The 18,525-nt window shown below is 44.9% G+C and overlaps 1 protein-coding gene and 1 long non-coding RNA gene across 7 annotated transcripts in view; both read left to right on the forward strand.

Moving 5' to 3' along the window:
- The window catches only part of dock4b (dedicator of cytokinesis 4b), a 57,943-nt gene extending 51,994 nt beyond the window's left edge, over window positions 1-5,949 (forward strand). For 3 of the 4 annotated variants that reach the window (XM_086021949.1, XM_086021951.1, XM_086021952.1), the window contains 5 exons: window positions 612-721; window positions 1,450-1,522; window positions 2,065-2,181; window positions 2,693-2,754; window positions 3,941-5,949. In XM_086021949.1, the coding sequence (XP_085878075.1) occupies window positions 612-721; window positions 1,450-1,522; window positions 2,065-2,181; window positions 2,693-2,754; window positions 3,941-4,384 (806 nt within the window). In that variant the 3' untranslated portion in view covers window positions 4,385-5,949. The remainder of the gene's footprint in view (window positions 1-611; window positions 722-1,449; window positions 1,523-2,064; window positions 2,182-2,692; window positions 2,755-3,940) is intronic. The other variant, XM_086021953.1, reaches the window with a different exon arrangement.
- Window positions 5,950-6,620: 671 nt separating this feature from the next.
- The window catches only part of LOC147126378 (uncharacterized), an 84,914-nt gene continuing 73,009 nt past the window's right edge, over window positions 6,621-18,525 (forward strand). For all 3 annotated transcript variants that reach the window (XR_015084632.1, XR_015084631.1, XR_015084630.1), the window contains exons 1-2: window positions 6,621-6,820; window positions 7,176-7,296. This is a non-coding gene — a long non-coding RNA (uncharacterized LOC147126378). The remainder of the gene's footprint in view (window positions 6,821-7,175; window positions 7,297-18,525) is intronic.

Consider the following 18,525-nt stretch of genomic DNA (forward strand, 5'->3'; position numbering starts at 1 on the left):
CGACTGTTGCAGTTTGTGGCCAAATAGACAGCTCGGGCTGCACGTAGCGCATTAACGACGACGGGGAGGCTGGAGAATGAAAAGTTCGGAAGCGAGCGGCGGAAGGAATACAAAGTGGAAATCGGCAGGTCCCGAGCACGAGGGGACAACTCCGAGCTAAACCTCTCGGACCTCATTACGGTCTCTGCTGAATATCTCAGGTCTTCTCTCGCCCTCACTCTTATCACGCTATATTTCTACCTGATCCAAATCATAAAAAGACTGAATATACGCCGACGTTTATGGACGCGTATGCGCTCCCCGTTGCCGAGCAGCTGGCGGCGGGCGGCGCCCTTATAAACGCGGCCTGTGGCTCTCCGTAAAGACCGTTGTGATTTATCGCTTGTGTGTTCCTATCTGGCCGCGAGCCAGCCACGAAATGCTGAGGGATGTCGCACCATCCGTCGCGGTTATCCGCGCCGGAGGAGAACGCGGGCTGTTTATCATGTTGCCGAGGCATGCAGGAGGGGAATTGGACTCCGCCGATGTCCGGGTCTTGGCGCGGAGCGGTCCGACGCCTCCCCCGCCGCTCTCTGTGCGCTCCCGCTCTGACTCACGGCCGCCCGCCGCAGGTTCGCCGCAGATGGCCGAGAAACACAAGCACTCCAGAGAGAACGCCTGCCTGTCGCCGAGAGAGAGGCCCGTCAGTGCCATCTTTCCCAACCCGCTGGACCCCGCGCAGGTTAACACAAGCACGCACTAACATGTTTTTTTTTTTTTTTTACTGCCGATACCGATTTCTAGTCAAGGCAGCCGATAACCGATTTTTGGAGCCGATATTCATTTTTCGTAAAAAAAAAAAAGAAAATATTGGCATCAAAATCTAAAGTAAAAAATGGTGAAATATTTTTCAGCATGTGTTATTTTTTTTTGTATTGTTTTTACGACTTTGTATTATTTTTACACGACAGATCTTAAGGGTGTTTGTATTTAATTTGAGTTTCCCATTTATCGACGCAAGCATTTTCGATGTTTTGTGAAGGAGACAGTTCACCAAAGGCCTATTGAAAAGTGGCAGCGAACGTTGGAGCGTTTCGAAAGAATCTTGTGCTTGCTTTTCCGGCTGAAGGCCGGCGTGTGTACACTTGAGCCTCAATGGCGCATTTTGTTTAAAGGAAGGGGAAGAAAAAAAAAAAAACAACAGAACAAATATGTTTGCTTCTCGAGGCTGTTCAACTCCCCCGCACTTCACCTGCACACAAGTTCTGGAAAAAAAACATCAGCAAGGCCATCATGTTCTTGCTTGTAGCTATTAGCTGCTAATAGAGTATTGATTTAAAACAAAACAAAAAAAAGCCTAGCAGATTACTGTAATTAGGGCAAACCTATGAAGCAATATCATTCCTCGCATACTTTTGCGGTGGTTGCGCCATGCCGAATGTCTTTCTTTGTGTGTGTGTGTGCGCGCAGAGGGCTGCTCCACATCAAATAGGTGACACCACTTTACCCCGCAGTGACCCGAACCTCTCGGCTCCGGACAAAGGTAAAAAAGCACCACTAATTAGAGCGGGCATTTGCGTGACTCATACGTTGTACATTCGGAGGCTTTGCTGAGTGGAATTCACAAATATCAATGCAAATCTATCAGTTCAATCAGGCCTATCAGGTCAATCCGTCATGTTTTTTTTTCCCTTTCGTAACGTCGACGCATTTATGCGTCGGCCGCGCACATGATCGGGCGACATATTTAACAGTGAGCTTCAAAATCTTCCCTCACAAAGTCAGCACTAATGCCGACATTTTAAGCGTCATCGGTTTATTTTTTTGCAAATATGTTTTGGAAGGTGATATAAGTGAAATGCCAGTTTTATTTCGTAAGTTTTCATTTTCTGTTGATGTGTAATAATTCCAATTAAATGTTCCATGAAGCCTACTTCAGTTTTGATGATAATAAATGCTAATGACTGATGCATGTTGATGTTGGCCCTCAACACGCACGATCGTCCACGTGTTTGCGCATGCATCCGCCGTCTTGTTGTTGTGGTGGTGGTGGTGACCGTGTTGTCCTCCGTGTGCCGTCAAAAGTGCGAGCCACGCCCAGTAGCTGGAGCCTGGACAGCGTCAAAGAGGGCGTGCCGTCCTTCTCTGACCCTGTTGGCAAGCTGCTAGTCCCTCCCATCCCTCCCAGGCCACCGTACACAGGTATTCCATTCCATTCCATCCGCGTGCACACTTGGGCATCTGCTGACATTCTAGTACCGTACATACAAGTGGGAAAAAAACAAAAACAACAACTTGATGTAGCCCAAAATGAAACAGGCTGTTATGCTTGTCATCCTTGCTTCATGGCACTTTGGCAGGATTGTCAGTCCATTTCTGTGGTTTTGCTAACCAGCCCAAAATGACTCATTTCATCAGTCCCCTTTGAGAACGGTACTTTTGAACCATTATTTACTTCTTTGGCCCGGTAGTGTACTCAGCAGATGCTTGAGTGTTGCCCTTGTTGCAAAAGGTGACAGCAGCTGTTCCATGTCTAAAAAAAAAAAACATTTAAGGACACCCCAAGGACCCGCACGACATGCGCAGCCGTTGGATTCATTCGCGCTTTTTTAAGCCACGGGGCTGCCTGTGTGGTTGTTTGCATGAGTCACGGCGCAAACCATTTGAATTTGCCCGCCCGTTTCATCGTCTCCTCTGCTTGTCGCCCGCGCAGGCTCTTCGGCGAAAAGCATGAGGTCGCAGTCTCCCATTCTCATGTCCAGGTCGCCACAAAAGGTTGGTGCTTTTGCTTTTCACCCGGTCTTGCCAATTTATTGCCGGCATATTCAAATATCGATTCCTTAAAAAAGCTCTTGAACTGAATTGAAATACTTGTAAATCACGCGTATCTCAAGGTACCTCTGTACTTCATTGTATCAATTACTTTGCTGCTTTCATTTAAAAAAAAAAAAGCGCACGAAGACGTGAATAAGTGAATTTTACATTGATATCTTAATTTTAAAAATGAATATGCACAATCCCGATAGAGACATTCATGTGATTTTACACCTCAGGCGGCGTATTTATTGACAGGGAGTCCTCTAAGTAGTTTAATAGATGTCCTGTAAAGCTTTCGGAAGCACACACAAAGCTCTTAATGAGGCTAAAGACCCCCCCCCCCCCCCCGCTCCCCCTTCCACTCTGTCGCCTTTGTGTGCCCGTCACAAGCGACAGTGCGAAGCGTGCCGCTTTTGTCGCAGGTGACGGCTTGCAGGCAGGCGAAAAAAAGAGCGAAAAAGCCTCAGTGCAAGTGTGAGTGACGGCTCGTGCGCTGTCAATCACAGCTGTGCGTGTATGCCGGCGCGCAAACTGGTGGCGTGTGCAGCGCGATGGAGTCCACACTTGTAGTGTCGTCGTCCTTGGCACACTAAATACATATACTAATTAGTATCTTTTATTTTTTAAAAGCTTAAAGGAATAGAAAGAGGAGTGATTTTTTTTTTTTCATAGATTGTTTTTAATAAATCGGCCAATTAATCGGGTATCGGAATTTTCCTCTGCCAAATATCGTAATCCTCACCGGTCGGGCCCCAAGTCGTTCATCAATCTGTCATTGGCTTATAGCGTCAGCAAAACAGTTACATGCTCTTCCACTAGATGGCAGAATGTCTAATAAAGCTATAAATAAACCTATAAAATGTTGGCAAGCAGTGCTCTAAGCAACAATACAGCATGTCTGGCAAAATAATGTTATAGAAAGAAGCGGGTAATGAGTTTTTTTTTTTTTCGAGGATTGTAAATTACGTGGCAGCAGAACTTTGGTAGACAGTCGCGACTCGCTGTCTAAATTACATTAAGACGAACGGTGACAGAATGCGGTCATAAATCGGCGGCTACCTGTGGTCAATTCAGTGAAAAGCTAATTAGATTGAGACGAGACTGAGAACAGGAGAACTTAACGGCTGCGTGTTTGTCGCCCAAGGCCACCATGCCGCCTTTCACCCCGTCGCCGACCGAGTGCCACTCCACGAGCCTGGTGTCCAACTCGCCCGTCCTCTCGGGCAGCTACAGCAGCGGCATCTCCTCGCTCAGCCGCTGCAGCGTGTCCGAGGCGTCGGGCGCCGAGCTGCCCGCCGGCGAGCAGCCGGCCCCGCCGCCGACGGCCACCACGCCGGGCGTGGCCCCCGACGAGCCCGTCCGCCGAGAGAACAAGACGCCGCCGCCTTACAGCGTCTACGAGAGGAACAACCCCCGCAGCAGGCCCGTGCCGCTGCCCCACAGCCTGTCCATCCCCCCGCAGGCCGACCCGCCCGCCCTGCCCCCCAAACCTCACCAGCTGCGCACGGGCAGCATGAAGCTGGACGGGACCTCGGACCCTCGCGTGCCCAGGCCGAGGCCTCTGCCCCGGAAGGTGTCCCAGCTATAGAAAGGCGGGAATGTGGCGGGAAGAAACACACTGGCGTTATTTGCACTTTTCTACTGGGCACTCAACTGTTTTGTTTTGATTGTTTCGGTTGGTTGGTTTTCCAGCTTAGTATCCCGTACCTCCACTCCAATAAAAGACAGGCCGTTTTTCAAAAAACTGAACATAGTTTTTATATAGCTCGACTACATGTGTTTACACTTACAACGACAGTTTTGATAGGTGTCATCATTTCACATATATGTATATTGGTATATACTGTATGAGGATTGTTTTTGCCTTAAGCATTGGGAACCGTGAATCTTGCACGTTTTTTTTTTTTTGTTTTTTTTCCTTCATTTGTAACAATTGTACATTTGTACACTGTATGACTAAAATGGTGCTTGAGAAGGAGCATGCACTTTGACTCAAGTGTAGCCAAACAAAGATCGGTTTCGTCATATCCCGAGCGAGCAACGGTACGACAAAATGACATTGGTTTTTTCTTCAAGCAAAGGTAACTTCAATGTTTGAAGACCAGCAACTCTTTAAGGTTCTTGGGTCCGACGCCAGTCGTCTCCTTCACAAGTCCGCTGCCCTCTGTAGACTTTTTTTTTTTTTTTTTTTTTTCCAATCAGCTTTGCACTTTTCAATGAAGACTGAAACAGGAAGTTGGACCAAACACGTTGGCGGTTTTTGGCATTTTGCATGCTTTAGAGCCTGGACTTGTCCTTGACCATATTGCATGACCTTAAACGGGTGGGGTACAAGTATTGTGCCAAAGTAGAATGCACAACGGAACACTTTTTTTTTTTTTTTTTCTTAAATCGTGCCAAGACGCCAAGGAAATGCGCATCTCAGCAGAGAGTCCGAAAGGTGATTTTTTTGAAGACCCCAAATGCTCTAATCTACTGATCATAAGTAACTTTTTAAGCACAATTCCACGATGCTGTCATTGACACCACAAGTACTGTTATGTAATCTCTATTGGACAACGTAATTGGAGCGGAAATCACGTGTAAAGTTTAGAAGCAGATTGTTCTTGACCGCACTAATCAAATGGACCCTGTTGAATGGCATCGTATTGTGAAGCTGTTGCTCTGTGACTAGTCTATTCGGATACGTACGGTAGAGGACATTCGGCGTCAAATATTCCTCAGTCATGAATCCAGTGATGCATTTTTAAGAATGGGTCGGGAGGGGAGGGGAGGGGATTATCTTTAGTATTGTTTGTATGTCTCATTTTTGTAGTTGTTTTATGAGTTGTTGTGAATTTTTTTTTTTTTTTAAACATGAAAAATTCCCATGAATCAGTTCTGAAGAACGTGTAAATTATGTGATGAGATTAATGTAAGTAAGCCAAATATTAAAAAACAAAAAATGTGTACTGCAATTTATGTAAATACGGTGTTTTTAACAAAATGTAGTTATAACAATTTACAGCTTTGAATGTAATGTTGAAGCAGCAAATGATTATTATTATTATAAATGTGCAAACTTTTATGGGTTTTGTGAGTGTAGAAAAATAAAAGGTCATGCTTTAATGACGCCTAACACATTTACAAGTTCAATAAACTGCCCACTGTAAATGTTGCTTGTCGTTGTTATTAGATTTTGAATTAAAATTACATAAATATCAGTGCTGGGCAAGCTGTTAAGTGGCTTCTCAATGTTTTTGTTCAATTAATTTATCACCAAATTATGTGTTAAAATTATCTACCACACCCCAGCAAACCACCCCCCATTAAGAAAAACATCAAGCATACGCCATTTGTCATTATATTGCTTTATTAATTCACATACTTAGCATGATAAAGGGAAAAAAAAGTAAAATACAAACACAAAGGTCTGGGTATGTTTGTATTATAGACAGCAGTAATTACCATAGCAATTCAGCATTAGAAAACACACATATAGAATTACGTTTTTATTATATTCATTTCACTCATACAAACGTAAATCGTCACACTGTGACGAAAAAAAGGCAATGAGGTTTAAAAAAAAAAAAAAAAAAGGTAAGAGTTGGGGCATGAGGCACGAGATTCCCAAATCCAAAATGGCCACCTCTACATCACTTCCGGTCCTCAAAGGAAACAACGTTTTTAATTCATAATACAGAGTAAAATTGATAACTCTGCCATTGTTATTAAACGAAAGAGTAAGATAAATATAAACGTCATAATTAAAATGTTTTTATTATATCCAAGTAATAAAAATCCAGGTCCAGAAAGTCAACTGTGCCACAGTCACAGGTGCTTCTACTCAACTGGTTGGTAGCTTGTTTACTTGCCAGTTGAACGGACGCACCTGTGGCGATAGCCAAACTGTGGCAGGGATTTTACTTTCTGGACCTGAATTTCCTATCTCTGTAATGTAGACCTTAAGATCGTTTTTGACGCGTTTTGAGCATGGTTACCCACTTCCAAAACAAAAGAACGAAAGCAAAGGAAGGTACATTTTGTAAGTATTGAGTCTTTTTTTTTTTTTTGTATCACTTATCCGAACTAGGTTCATAAATGAGCTGGATATAATGGCATGTGACTCTTCTCATTTGTTTGTTAGTTTACCCCCCCCCCCCCCCCCCCCCCATGAAACGTGAATGGAACCCCACCGGCTCAAAAATAGTCATTCATGTGCTGTCAACATCACCCATACCATACCTGCCTTGCTAACAAAGTGTCATTTTAACCTTGAGTGCTTCAAACATGTATTGGTTTGTGTCTTTGTCTTGCGTGTTAACACACCATTGCACCTGCCAGAGCTCATCATAATTATACACCCTTAGCTGTAATTTAACAGCAATTATTCTCTGCAGTGATGGCGAGTCTTCTGTCCAGTTGGATCCATTATCAAGGGATGGCTGCTGAGGAACACGGACAAAAGCCCCAAAGAAAAGGATAGCGGGTTCCATTTGCAGAGTGAAGCATTGCTACAAGGTATGGTGCCATAATAGCATGTAAATATTGTCACCCTTGCAGAGCTGCTGTAATTGTACACACATTCAGCACTTTTCTCGGGGCATTCATTACATTCGGCGTGAGGCTTCTGCAGCACTTTTACACAAGCACTAAACATCCTCCGTTTAGAGCATTCGCGGCTAATGATACGGAATTATCAGAGGTGTGGGGAAGACGGCGGCGGGTATGAATGCCGTGCTGCCTGGGGTGTATTTTGGAGAGCACACATCCGCAGAGAAACCCAAAGGTGTTTGTCTCGTTCTTCAAATCTCTCCAGGGAGAATGGGGAATGTCTTATCTGACTTCTCCACTCACAGAGCCTTGCTCTGTCTCCTTGCAGATTATTGGGGGGGGGATTTTTTTCCACCTGCCATCTTCAAACGCCACCGCTTGTTTTTAACGGCGTCGCGAGCGAAGTTAAATTTTTCAACTGGCGCCAGTCCTCGGAGGGGCCGTCGCTTCATCCCCAAACGGGAGAGATGACAAGCTTGTTTTGAGCGCTTTGAAAGCAGATCAAGACAAAAAAAAAAGGCAGCAGGGAAAGGGTGTCATGAGAATGGGGAAAGTCTTGGATGACATGTGCGCAGGAAGGTGTTAGTGGAAACTAGGAGTAATTCTACCTTTTGTGTAACAGCATTGAAATGATCTTAAAATGACCCCAAAATCGATCCAAAAACCACCAAACTATGGGCCGCGATGTAACGGTGGCCTGCTGAATCACAAAATGAGTGGGACATATTTACAGTAAAATCAGACTGGAGGGTCTCTCGGCAATAGTTCTCACTGGGGAAAAAACAACAACCCCCAAACGCTTTAAGATAAAACGCAAAAGTGCTAGCTGATATCGTCCCAAGGTACAGTCGCCTAAGTGATGGTTCACTAACTTCAACCGGTCACTGCAGTAATTTCAGGTGGAGTCCACATATGGCGTGTGTAACGTTCATTGCTTATTGAACCCACGCATCTATCCGCACGCGTTTCGGTGACTGCGTTGATCGACGACAAGCTGTTCCCTAGCATGGCCTGACGCTAATTGCCCTCCTCTAAACGGTCGCCTTCTATCGAATAGCACCATGAGTTCCAAATGATGATGCCAGCCCGGTGGAGACCCTGAAGCCGAGAGTCCTTCCCGTTCGGATGAAATCAATTACCGTCGAAATGGCAATGCGATTAGCGCTCGCTAATGTGCTTCTGTTTCTCCGCAAGCCCACCTACGAGCTTCTTATTTTGTCTCTCCGTATCGGAAACGGACATTCGGCATAAAGTTGCGGACTTGCCTTTTGAAAAGGCACGCGTCATTTCAACTCTTTGTACTTTGTATGTTTCGCGAGTTACAGTGAACGTCAAGCTCAATTTGTGGCGTCTTTTGAATGAATACTTAGGCCAAGTTAATTGCGCTTTACAGTACTACATTCGGAAAGTCAGTCAGACCTGCGGCACACATAGCCGACAAAGACCGCATGGCCATCATCTCTTTCATCGTATGAAATCATGAAATGTCAGCCTGCTCCGGTCTTGACGCTTTCCGCAGCTCGCGGATGAGTCGGATGCCGCACAATAACAGAGCGCAATGCGCGTGTGACGAGAGAATTGATGCCGATGGCGCAGTGACATTAGCTGGCGGGGCACAAGAGGAAAATGTCCGATTCGCCATCTTGGCCCATCGTAAGGAGACAGGAAGCCATGGGTGGCGGGGATGAAGGGACGCAGGTGTTCGTGCGGTGTCACGTCACACTTATCATGGTTGCGTGTGTCGCGTGGGAACTCGCTGCCAGCGTGTGTCACAGGAACCTTCAAGTGCTAATTAGACTTAAGTATCACAGTGTTTCGTTTGCACGGTTTGTAATGAGGAGAAATGGCATCACAGTCGTTGCCATGGCAACAGTGGATTGCCATCTCGGTCATGCTCAATGTTAGTGACCCAAACTGGACAGATCATTTTGTGCATGTCCTCCTTTCAGCGGTTTGACAGGAATTGGATCAAATGAGTATCGGCTCAAGCAGTACTCTTGTCGTTTTCTTTTGCTTTGACTGGACTCGCTCCAGCCAAATGTGCGTTTTAACTTCTTTGGCTCTCTACCTACCGTATGTTGAAATGTTGATGAAACACAGCTTTCCTTTCTGTGACTGGCTTTTTCATCACTTTCTTTATAATCTTTCCGGAGCGTTTTTTTTTTTCCCCCCCCCCGCCTCCTCCACCAAGAGAAGGTCTCAGAATTCGGAGCCAGAGTTCATCCAAAGAAGTGTCGGACGTGCACTAAACAAAACCGACGTGAAGAAGAACGGGAAAGGGAGTGAGGCGTGCGAGCGCGCCCTGCTGAGGTCAGCGCTTGTTTTTCAATGGAGACGCTAACCTTTAAAATGTTAATTGGTGTACTTTGTGTAAACTCATCGGAGACGGCGCTCCGCCTAAATATAGCCGCCGTTCCATTCGGCGTTATTTATATTGCATCGGGCTGACATTAAAGGCGGCTTCCCTGCGGTATTCTGCCGTCACGAACACGAAGGTTTCAGTACAATTCCTCACATGGTGCGCGATGCGTTTCGAGAACGTTGCATTTTAAAGTGGAACGATTCGATTGGGTTCCATTCAGTGGGATTGATACGGTACGGATCAGTTTGAAACGGTGCTGCAATGCGCTTGTCGTTTCACAATGCAAATTAGTCAGCGCTGTAAATGCGTCTACATATACGTATATAAATGTATCGTGTATATATGCATTTATATATGTAGTAGCTCGGAGTAGTAGTAGTTTGATGGTTCCCGTGAGATCACTTGCGCTGTAGCATCGTCTCCTTCGCCCCATGCTGCTAGCAGCAGGCCTTTCTTGTTGCTTGTTGCCTTTTCCACTCTTGAATCTTGATTGCTGGCGAGAACTGAAAAGAGCCATCATGCTGCACCGCATGTGGCTGCAAAAAGGGGGGGGAAGGAAAAAAAAAAAAAGAGAATATTTCCCGTCCTTAAATCACAGCCTGTTTAAAGATTGATCAACTCTGTTGCAGAGTATTTCAAACGCCCCTCTTGCGCCGGAAAAAACATCCCGGTATAAAAAGAAATACAGACCGGCAATTCTGCATGACCAGGCAAGTGAAAAGGACAGGTTAAAAAATAAATGTGTTGTGGCGCTAATGTGAGGCGAAATACGTCTTTGTGTCCCGAAAGCTGAAGTCTATTGCTGAAGTTCCGATTCGAGATGCTGACGCGTAAAAATGAAAGTGGAGACGTTCACTTATGTCCAGGTTGGGAGAAAGGCACCGGTACCACACGGCGAGTGCAAAGATCCCTTGTATGTGCGTCGTCTTGACGGGCGGCCAATTAACGGCGTGGCCGCGGGCTGAGATGCTGTCAACGCAGCAGTTTGTTGCGCAGCTATAACTAGCCGGCGCACCAATCGGGCGACCTCTCGCAAATGAATTCACGTCAACAATGGCGTTCGTACGGCAAAAAACAGGAAGACCTGTGGCAAAAATCAATGCTGCAGGAACATTTGAACAGTACAAAGGCCTTTAAGAACATATTGCTTTGTGATGTATTTTGTCCACAAAAAGCACTTAAACAGCTCTAGCGCTGCTGTGACGCGTATTCGTCACAAGAGGTATCGGGTTGGACAAGCGCGACCTCGCAAGCAGACACCCGCCCGCCTCCCTCCCGCTACCCGTCGAGGCGCCTCGGGGAAGCTGTGAACAGTGGGTGGGAGGCGGCTGTTAATAAACCTGCCGCCAAACCGGGCGTTAGCTTGCGCGTCGTCAACACTTCCTTTCCGAGATTGCTCTAAAAGGTCCGGGAAGTCGCAGGTTTGCACTTGGCGAGATGTTGCGTCCTTGCAAACATCACACGCTGGGAGGAGATCATGTGAGCTTATTTAGCACTTACAAATATGCAAAATCTCATTATTAGCTGGAAATGTTTGGGGGATTCAATCTCGTTTATCTCAAAGAAAGCTGAACTAGCTTGTACGAATTGATTTTCTTTGAGACTTTGGCACTTTCTGTGCACATGAATACAAGGCAAAGGCGTTATGGATATTAAGTCACTGTGAAACGCGGCAAAACGGGTTACCGAAATTATAGGGTCGTTTCGATGAATTTACATTAAAATGACTACGTTTGTTACCATACGTGTGGTTTTGGAAAATTGTGTTTCAGAGGCGCCAAAACTATCAGTGGTGCCTTGATTTTATTGATTTATTTTTTATTTTTTTTGCTAGCACGCGGAGCCTTCCTCAGCATCTCAATTGGACGTTTGGAATGCATTTTAATTTGGCGACGTGTGAACATCCGAGTTGCGTTCAGTGTGTGGAAGCGTATTGACAAGCCGCCGCTCGTAAAAATATATTTGTCATAGAAAAGGTTGACTTACTGTCTCCACGATGAGTTGCCTATCATTGTAAAACCGTCAAGTTTTGTATCGCATATACTTCAATTAATGTAGTCCATTTACAATATCGAGCTAGCTTCCTAGCTAACTATCTCGCTATCCATCACGGTGGTGATTTCGTAAGCGCTGCCTCATGACAGTTGAATTGTTTTCTTCAGTTGGAGTGGCCACAAGGTGGATGGACATTTGGTTGAAAAAAACCCCCCCAAAAAAACGCTGAAGTTGTTCTTTTTGTATAAACGATGTTGTGCTCCATACGTACCCTTGTGCGCGTTCCCCCTCGGTGCGTGTGCGCGCGTGGGTCCGGTGCCAAGAAACCTTGTTTGAAATGCCCTGTAGGTATGCGCTCGCAGCAGAGACGTGCTGTGAAGGTCAGTCATCGGAGGGTGGATGGATGTGAAGAGACAGCCGGAGTGGTGCGTACACGTACGCGAGTACATATATGTATACACACACGAGGGTCTCTGGGGTCACAGGCACTCTGCGAGGTAGGACACATCATGAACTATTCAACCAAAAAGACGCTCGAGGATAGTATGGAAGATGTTGCGTTTTTTTGCATGCACTCAATGTTATACGCCGTTGCTATTTCATGGATACCGAAGTTGTGGAATATTACATGTCCCCCCCCCCCAAACGGAGATGTGAAAAACCGGACTCGTTTAAATACTGGAGCCAAGCCGTCGGGTAACTATCTCTCTTATCCAAACAAGATTGCGCCAGTTGTTTTCCTTTCTTCTCCGTTCAAATCTTTTCCGAGGAGCTCGGTGCGTTCCAAGGAGTGTTTATAGCATAACAGAGACATTTTATTTCTTCCTGTTCCAAAAAGAAAGTCTAAGTTGAATGCGCTAACATTTGCCGTATTTGCAGATGAGTTTAACTGAGGACACATCACAACTTGTAGTATGTCAATTTACTTTAACGCAAACAAGGAGAGGTGTTCTGCAGTTTAGCAATCATTTTTGGAGATTATTCTATGCATGAAAGACTGCATTTCTTCTGACCTCCCGATTTACCGGGAATGCATCCTATTACGGGAGGAGACATTAGTGTAAATTTCGACTGTTATACAAGCCACACACTGACTTCTTTACACTGTAGTAAACTTTCATTTCTTTCGTGATGTACCATGAGGAGATTTAATGAAATATTTACAAGTCGAGGGACGTACTGGCGTTTTTGTCCGACACTTTAAAAGCACAACTATCGTCGAAAAAGTAATGCTACGCACAGCAATCAACACACAAATGTTCATGTTTAGATGTTTTGATGAAGACATTCAATATGCAAAAATAGTCTTATGTAAGATAAATCACGGCGCTGACTTGTGACACGAGTCCTCATGATGTTTCCTTCCTGTATGAACTTAGTGCTATATTGTATAGTGTACATGCTTTCATTTCCAGCCCAGAGGGGGCACTGTGTCACTGTGCGGGGGGGATGGTGCGCTCCAGGTCAGTGAGCAAACTGCAAACATTTATCCCCCCCCCCCACCCCTCGCATCACCACCTCTCCTCCTGACAAAGTGCACACGGCTCCTCCGAGGCATACTAATGCTCATGATGTGTATTAGCCTCGGAAATCTGCCATTCAGCACGGCCACATCCAGGTGCTGGAAAGGTGAGCCCGAGCCAAGACCAAAAAAAAAAAAAAAAACATAGGCAGACATATTTTTTTGAGAAGTTTCAAACAATACGTACCAGAATTGAAAACAGAAAAAATGTGCTGCGTCACCTCCGTTGCTTCAGTGGCCGTGACAAGCCTGCTTCACTCTGACTTGCCGGAATGTGAGCCGCGTCTATCGCGAAGGATCAATTTCCACGTGCCACAATAAGCGGCAAACAAACATGCATGACATGGGCTGTGGCGATGCATCTGTCATGCATGCAAGGCACAGTGCAGTGTCATCGTTGTGCAGTTGGCACCGAATGAGTTTTCCCCGTGTGAATTGAAATTCCATTTGTTCTGCTATAAACTTGCGAGGATTCTGTCGCGGTTTGCGAGTGGCATTCAAAACTGAGTATTGCTATCTTTTGGAAAGGCAATGTTTAATACAGCTTTTGTGCATGTTTATTTCATATCACAGGCCACAATTTTCCTGCCTCGGCTTCCCTCAAATGTAGTTTTAACTTTTTCAGCTGCTACAAGAAAGCAAAAAGCAAGTCATCTGTCTCATTTTCTCCCTCCTTAAGAAACATGACAGATGAAAAATGGAGGCCGGGGGAGAGAATTCCAGGCAGCTTTAAGCTTTGAAACGGCGTGCGAGCTCCCCTCAACCAATCTCGCCTTTGCAGGCGTGCAATGGCGCACTGCAGGGAGCCACGTCGGTGCTCTGTTGTGCTTTGCTGCGAAAAATGAGAGAAAATGGCAGCAAATGAAGTTGGCGGGCTGCGGAGTATTGTTCTCCGCTTCTTGTGGTAATGAACAGGCCTTGGGAACAGACTGGGGGGGGCAAATTGGTCCCTGGTAGACCTTCTCTTTCTCATCTGTCAAATGGACTGGCCACACACACACACACAGGTGTGTAAATGCGTGCAATTTGACAGGAAGTGATTTAAAATACATGAAAAATGTTGATACCAGCCCTGGTAGTTCTCTTGTTTCACCACATGAAGATGGACTACAGGAATACTGTAATGGACTTTGTTTGAACTACGTACAGTACAGGCTGTAGCGTTGTTTCAGTCTGTTACAATACAAATAAAAAAACACCAATGGGCTGGCTACAAATAGTTTTTTCGGATCTAAAAATAGAATAGTTCTGTGCATACCGATGAACTCAGATTTATTTTGCGTCCATTTGGCAAAAATACATCAAAATAAGTCTGGGCAAATGGTTTGCTTTTCATGTGATGTGCGTTTCTGTAAAATCGTAATCCCTCATGCTGTATATTTCCACTTTTGTGTGTGTCTGTTTCTTATCGGACTAGTACAGCGGTGCTTATCGTCGTGGAATATTTCACGAACGTGTTTTAATTGCGAGCTGCCACTCGAGGACTACTCGCATTGGAATGCAAACATTCCTTAAAAGGGAGCCTGTTGGCTTTGTGTCGTTGTTCATTCTCAAGGCTGCGCTATTCGACAAAAGCCTTAAAATGACCAGGCTTGCATTCAAGGACCTCTTTCCCCACTGAGAAGGCTTGATAAGATGATTACAATGGTAGCGGGACAAAGCCGTGTTTTCTCTTTGCTCACACGCATACACCCCAACACCCCCCCCACCGCCCCGCCCCGCCCCCCCACACACACCCACACATATAGTGGAAACATCAAGCGAAGCGGCTTTTGTTGATTCTCCCGATTGCTGTAATTAAACAGTCCCGATGGAGGAGTGAGTGCTGCAGCGCTATAACGTCCGCCCTCTCTTAAGCGTGGCTGGCAATCCGAGTCAAAGGGTCTCATTCAGAATAAAACCAGTCCCCAAAGTGTTGAATTAGCGTTCTCGCTTCAAGTACGCGTTGACCTCTAGACCTTCATTATTGTTGCAACATGATCCACAGACTCCACACAGAGACTCCCGTGTTTAGGCTGCTGTTCTGTTTCCACGTTCCACAAGTCTCTCGTCTCCGTTTCTCGTCCTCAGCTTGATGCTTGATGTCTTTTGCTGCAATGTTTATCGCCAATGAAATATTCAGTACCTGAAGGCCTGTGTGTACATAGTGCACATTTCTACACATCCCTGAACAAGAGATGACGGATGTGTACACGTCTAGTTTCAGGCGAACAATTTAGTGCTAATTTCGTCTTTAATTGTTTGGGTGCCGGAAGCGTTCACACGTTATTCTACACCATAGAACATGACTATATTTTACTCTCATATCATTCCACAATGTTTAATATCATTCCACATGATTCCATATTTTTCATGCAGCATTCCAGCATTCACACGTACTGTAATTCCTCCCGAAATTGTATTATCGAGTTACCACCATGGTACAGATTTTACACTGAAAACTGTGTTAAATATTTATACTTTATATGAGGCTTTTATATGAGGTTCTGCATTCTCAACTCAGGAAGAAGTTATTCATGAAATGGAGCGTGTTACTATTGAAAATGCTGCAATTTAGTTGGCAAGTTTGATTAAAGTGATTCTCTAAATGCTCGGCAGTGCGCTCAAGAGTGATACATTGCAAAATTAACCCCGCTAACGGTGCAAACGGGCTGCTGGGAGACAACTCGAAGGAACTTCATGTTATTTTAATATGTGAGTAAGAGAACTTTCATTTGTATTTTCAGTTATATAAATCCTTTTCAATAGTTATCGCTGCTAAATAGTGCTCCCGATGCAACGACAGCAAATTAGAATACCTCCTCTGAATTAGGACTTCAAAACCTTGAATTTAACTAAAATTAAAAAAAAGAAAAATCCATTAGAGTGATTCAATTAGACAGAAACTCAAAGTAACACATAGCTAACACATGCAGACAGCTACAGATGGTGCAAGTGGAGCGACGTGTTAACGCAATTGTATTGTATTCGTGCCGTCTTCAACACTTCATTTAGTGACAACCATTGTTTCTACTTCATATTTGCTTGAAGAAGCTCAAGCGTATTCCCTCGCAGTGTTTATTTTTAGCATAGTGGTGGTTGGTGTGAGGAGACGGTGTGAAAAAGACAATACAAGCTGCAAGCCTCTCATGCAAGTTCGGATATTTTAATGCTTGGAGTTGTAGTCAAACGTATTTTTAATTTTCGTTTTAAAAGTTTTGTTCAGAAAAGTTGTCTTTTCCAAACTAAGAAACTTAAGTTATCTCAAAATAGACATCAGTAATCCCAAAGATGTACGTAAGAAAATTAACCTGCAGCTGTCCGCTTTCTGTCGGTGTAAAAAGCAGGATCGAAGAGGATTCGACGTTCATAGTCATCTTCAGCAAAAGCTAAGCTGAGCTAATACCTCCTGTTTTCATTCTCCTTTTTGGAATTTGCGCCATGCCGCGCACAATTGTGTGCTGCCGTCAATTGGCCGACAGTGGAATTACAGTCAAAATAAACGGGAGGCCGAACAAAATAGAGTTACAAACTGCAGGAGAAACTAACGTCAAATAACGCCTCTGTGCTTTTACCGTGTAGACCAGCAGTGCGGGAAATTGGGCAACTTTCGGCCCAACTTTCAGCGTGTTCTGTTGTGCACGTCAGACATGGTTTGCGTCCGGTGCTGTCCCTGCAGTCTCATGTCAGGTATTTACAAACCTCGACAGTGCAAGACAGATCACTGAGCTCCAAGCTGCCGCGCATTCCGTCTTTGCGCAGACAGCCTTCCGTATGCATTAGTCGTCCCCGGGCTGCCTCAAACTACATTTTCGGCTGCCGTCCCATTCCCCCCACTGTCTTGGCGTGCTGCGGGTGAGCATCAACAGCAAGTGTGGGGATGCTGCGTTTGCCGAGTTGGATGTATTTTCAAAGCGTCGACGGTATTCTCCTTTGCCTCGCGCCACTTTGAATGACGGGGTCCCCTGTGAATAGTGCTTACGTTCCCTGTGGTGCGCTGTCTGCCACCTCAAGTTGTTTTGGCCCCGTGTTTGTTTGCCTATTTGCATGCGCCTCTCCGTGTGCGGCGTGCCACCTGAAAGCATGAAAGCGCCCGCTTCCTGTTTGGTTTAGCACACCCAAAAATACATTTAAAAAAAAAAAAAAAAAAAAAAAACGTAACGAAAGACGTTGAATTTACTGTGATGGGGAGAGAAAACATCGTAAAATATAGATACCTCGGGAGTCTAAAAATACTCAAGTCCAGAAGTGTAATTTTTTTTTTTTTTTTTTTTTCAATACAGCACCAGCCGTGAAAAGCACTGAAAACAGGCAGGGAAGTAAATGAGTTATGTCCTCAGCCTCCAAAGTAATAACCATAACCAAAGTAATGTGTTGAAGGGGCCTCAAGCAAAATTCTTAATCCCTGACTCTTGCAGGAAAGCGGCTTAGGTGCTGGATACAAGAGATGACAGGTGACTCTAAGCACTCTTTAGGTGGAATGTCTCAAATGCTGAGATGCTGCACTAACGCTGGATGTTAGCTTTAGCCTCATGAGTCACCAGCAAGCCACGTTTTGATTGTGTGAATGCTGCGGGACACGCATTCACCCTAATTAAAAAGTTTGCATTTGTATGCGTGGCGAGAGAATGTTGACGCGCTTGTTGTTGTTGTGGGTTAAATGCTGAGAGACGAGCACTTTTTAAGGCTTTTGTCAAAACAAAAGTTCTCTTGTTGAGTGAATGCTGGGAGGCAAGCGTTCCAACATTTTGTTGTAGGTAAAAATGTATTCGCACTAATTTCGTGTCAGTGTGTGAAAGCTGAAAGACTGTTATTGTTATTTTCATTTTGTGATGCTGACTGAAGAGCATTATAACACATTTTAGCGTGTCAAAATGTACTGTTACAACCTTCCCTCGTGTAAATACTGAGAAGCAAGAGACGCTATGCTACAAGAGGAGTTACTTTTATTGCTGAGAGATGAGCATTCATACATGTTTTAGTGCATCAAATTGTTGGTTGCGTAAATGCGGAGAGACTGTCGCAGGTCTCTGTGGAAATTCCGACCAGCACTCGCTAAATGTGTTGAGTTAAAGGTCAGTTGTTTGCTTATGTAAAAAAAAAAAAAAAAACCCCACAATATTATGACTTTGATATTTTTCTGTTTGTGACCCGTTATTTTATTTGCTGAGAGATGAGCATTTATTCCACATCCGCATCGAACGGCCGCTTTATTTGATGTTCCGAAACACAGCATTTGATAGGACGTTAGAATATGGCAGGTGTGTTGGTCAGTCCGATAGGAATGAACCAGAGATACTGCGGCCACAAGGCAGAGTTCTGGTGTGTGAAATCAGTG

The sequence above is a fragment of the Filicampus tigris genome, chromosome 22 (assembly GCF_054856515.1).
Source record: "Filicampus tigris isolate MCC_2025a chromosome 22, RoL_Ftig_1.0, whole genome shotgun sequence".
Classification (NCBI taxonomy): Eukaryota; Metazoa; Chordata; class Actinopteri; order Syngnathiformes; family Syngnathidae; genus Filicampus; species Filicampus tigris.